We start from the raw sequence: 3562 nt of genomic DNA, 5'->3' as shown, positions 1-3562 counted from the left end.
TTTTTGTGTTTGTTAAAACCCCCCCCCCCCTTTTTTTTTTTTTTGCATCAAATCATCAGACAACAGTAGTCATCCAGCCTGTTGTCCACAGGGTGGCGATGAAGATCTCAGAGCTTCTTTACCTTTATGGCCAACTGGATCCAAGGGTGCGGCACCTGGTGTTCACCGTGCGATGTTGGGCCCGAGCACACGGAGTGACCAGCAGCATCCCCGGGGCCTGGATCACCAACTTCTCTCTCACCGTCATGGTGCTGTTCTTCCTGCAGGGGAGACGGCCCTCTATCATCCCCACTCTGGACCACCTACGAGACCTTGCAGGTACCAAACAGCAACAGCTGTCCAAGAACTCCAGCTTCACGATGATCTGAACAGAACAAGTGGTTAAAAAAAAAAAAAAAAAAAAATAAAAAAAAAAAAAAAAAAAAAAAAAGAGAACAACAGAACACATCACTGATCCTATCAGCAGGTGGACCAATATATATGGTATATTTAAACAACTTATTTACTGTACAGTCGACCCCGGGGTACTCAGTATTTTTTTTCTTTTGCCAAACGAGAGAACCAGTATCAACCTTATCACCCAGTGCCATGCACTGCATTGCATTTGATGAGCCAATAGTGTTATTTGTAGATAAGCAGAGCGACACACTCAACGACCAACTATGCATCTGCATAGTCTTGTTATTCTTTTAATTGAGGCACGTCTAAATAATGAGCGGGACTGGAAATGTATTGTCTACTATGTAAGAAATCACATGTGCTCAAATACAAATACACACATAAACCTATCGCTGCAATTAATATATCAGCTCTCATGTTTGTTTCCATACGTCACCAACACTCAGTCTTGCTGCTTCGTCCTCTTTCCTGTCAGTCAACTTGCTCACCGCTGTGGGAGTTGGCACTCATATGCACACATACACACTAACAGTGGAAGAGCTTTTGATAACTTTTAAATTGTTCCGTTCGCATCTGTACTGTAGGCCCACAGACACGTGCAACTCTTTTTCTTATTTATTATGGAGGCGCAGCTGTGGAGAGTAGCCCGAATCCTAGCTAAGATGGTGGCATACATGGTTGCGCCAGCTAACATCTCACTCAGATTAACCACCAAACAAAAATATTGAAAGAATGGCTTTGTCTCAGTTCAGTCACAAATGTACTTAATGTGAAACCTGGGCTTGTTTTATTGAACACAAAGCTGATATATTTGTTGTTGAAATGGCTAAGGTTGGATGATACACAGGTTGATCTTTTGACATTTAACGGAAAAGCATTTGATTTTTCTGTCTGTCGCTATACACCGCTGGCATAGATAGAAAAAAAATTTTTTGATTTCATAAAAAAATCTTACAATACAACACCACAAATAAAAACAATAATAATAATAACAATAATAGGTAATTATAACACTGTGAACATACTTTCAGTGTTCATTGTTTCACTTTGAATCAAACTGCAAATAGTATGGATTGCCCCCCCCCAAAAAATTGTGGATTTCCCAAAAAGCCACTGCCACCTTGTACAACCAGGTGAAAGAGGCCATTTGGAAGGAGATAAAAGGCATCTTATTTTATGAATCCGCACCCAAGAGTTAGTGGACTCAAAGAAGCCTTCATTTTTGAAAATTGTAAATCCCATGTGCTTGAGTAGTTGTTTTAGTAAAGTTAAATAACATCAAGAGGGGAATAAAGGCTGTTGCACGTTTTCACGCGCTTGCGTGTTCAGACATTAGGTCTATGTCTGTACTCATTTGAATGGATACATCATTTGATATTCATTTACTATATATTTTTATAAAACACTGAACTATGGCTAAAGTTTACATTTGATAAGCCATTCAAAAAACATTTTCTTGAAAATAAAAAGAAAAACCTGTACAATTCAAGAAACAGATTTGGGTTTAATTTTTGTTGTAATAGTGATGTCATATTTGGTTATGACAAATCTTTGAGTATTTTTGCTCCAAGACTGAACAAACGACAGTTAGCTCTAAATTTAAATAATAAGTTATTGGTTATCGTATCAGTCTTGAGAAACAAGAACTTATCAGTATCGGCTTGAAAACTTTATCTTGTATGCCAAATTGACGTTGAACACAGTTTGTCGCTACATCTACAAATAAAAGTTAGAACGCTACCATGCAAATCGAAAGACATAAATCAACATCAACCAGAAACCCCGCGGGCTTCTATGGCATCGAGCTCATCAAAGTGAGACTTACACAAAGTGGCAAAGTGTGTGTGGTCTGACGAGTCCATATCAAATTGTTTTTGGAAATCATTGACGTCATGGGCTCCGGGCTAAAGAGGATTGCTCATGCGGCGGCAGTTACATCAAAGTCTACTTTTACCAATCTTTTTGGGGTTTTGTTTTCTTTACAACAGTATCTGTCCTACTTCAGTGTAGAGTGTGAGTACTTTTGCCACCTCTGTCAAAAGCAAGTAATAGCTATTACGATGACAACAACTACAATTAGTAACTCAGAGCTTCCGAGTCAAGACAAAACAAAAATTTACTCCAATTGAGAGAAAATAACCAATACTATTCAAAGTGAAGTCCACGTTAGTGTTGACCGTTTTGTTTTATATCACAACTCTATTTTGGCCAAATAAGTTAGTTACTTTGAAGAGGATCTCAAAGTTGTCTGTGTTTGCTACTGGATGATAGTATAGTGAGCTGAACTGTGAGATGGAGGTCAAACTGGAACGTGCCGACAGTTCAAACCCAAGCAGCACGCAGTCCAGCTCTCAAGCCATGCTGTTCGGCAACGCTAGTCATTTAGCGAATGACAATATAGGCATCCCGATTAGATCGACTACACTATATAACCGGACACATTTGTTACGGCTTTACAGAACAAAGATGTGTACACAAAAGACTAACGTACAACACAGACAGCTCGAAACATGGACCGGGGCCGAAGGCATGGGTGGCAGCTTGCTAGCTGCCAAGCAAGGCACTGCAGGCAGGCCCAATGGTGCTCCGGATTTGCTGACACTATCATGCCGGAGATAAATCAACTCACTCTTAACGCAACCCTCGGATCACACTTGAACCGAAAGTGAGACGACGTTAAACACCACGCGGTGAACTTTAAGCCACAAAAGCAAAGCCTTGCAATCAGACGATGAGAGAAAAATAGCCAAATTGTTGAATTAAGATATATCTAGCTATCCTGCTAACATTAGCCTGTTAGCGAACGTCACGCTTCTAATTTAATATCCTTACAAGTTAACCACCCCGCCGCTAAAACAAACCACGAAAACACGTTCAATGTAGCTACCGAGCATCCAACGAACAAGTCACAAAAAAACCCAAAAGGAACAAGTGCGAGTCCACACAGTTTGTACCACGAGACCAACTCTCAGCTTTAGTTAGCTCGTTAGCCATTCTTGGACAAACCGCCCCTTCCCAACTGGTGATGCTTAACACAAAACACTTCTACATTGTGTGCACTTGATCAACGCGTTTGGATCGTTTTGCCGAAATGGCCACTAATCCACAGCCACCATCACAACAAAGCAACGGCCAACCATTTTGGTTACGTTCAAGTGACAGC

At 40.5% G+C, this 3562-nt stretch overlaps 1 protein-coding gene across 2 annotated transcripts in view; it reads left to right on the top strand.

Moving 5' to 3' along the window:
- LOC109514088 (poly(A) RNA polymerase, mitochondrial-like) overlaps positions 1–374 on the top strand; it is a 3846-nt gene extending 3472 nt beyond the window's left edge. For both annotated transcript variants that reach the window (XM_019866897.1, XM_019866896.1), the window contains exon 6: positions 92–374. In XM_019866897.1, coding sequence (XP_019722456.1) covers positions 92–368 — 277 coding nt within the window. In that variant the 3' untranslated portion in view covers positions 369–374. The remainder of the gene's footprint in view (positions 1–91) is intronic.
- The last annotated feature ends 3188 nt before the right edge of the window (positions 375–3562 follow it).

This window comes from Hippocampus comes, unplaced genomic scaffold (genome assembly GCF_001891065.2).
Source record: "Hippocampus comes isolate QL1 unplaced genomic scaffold, H_comes_QL1_v1.1 scaffold322, whole genome shotgun sequence".
In the NCBI taxonomy this organism is placed as follows: Eukaryota; Metazoa; Chordata; class Actinopteri; order Syngnathiformes; family Syngnathidae; genus Hippocampus; species Hippocampus comes.
The sequence above is the reverse complement of the archived record's forward strand: the minus strand, read 5'-3'. Positions and strand labels throughout refer to the sequence as shown.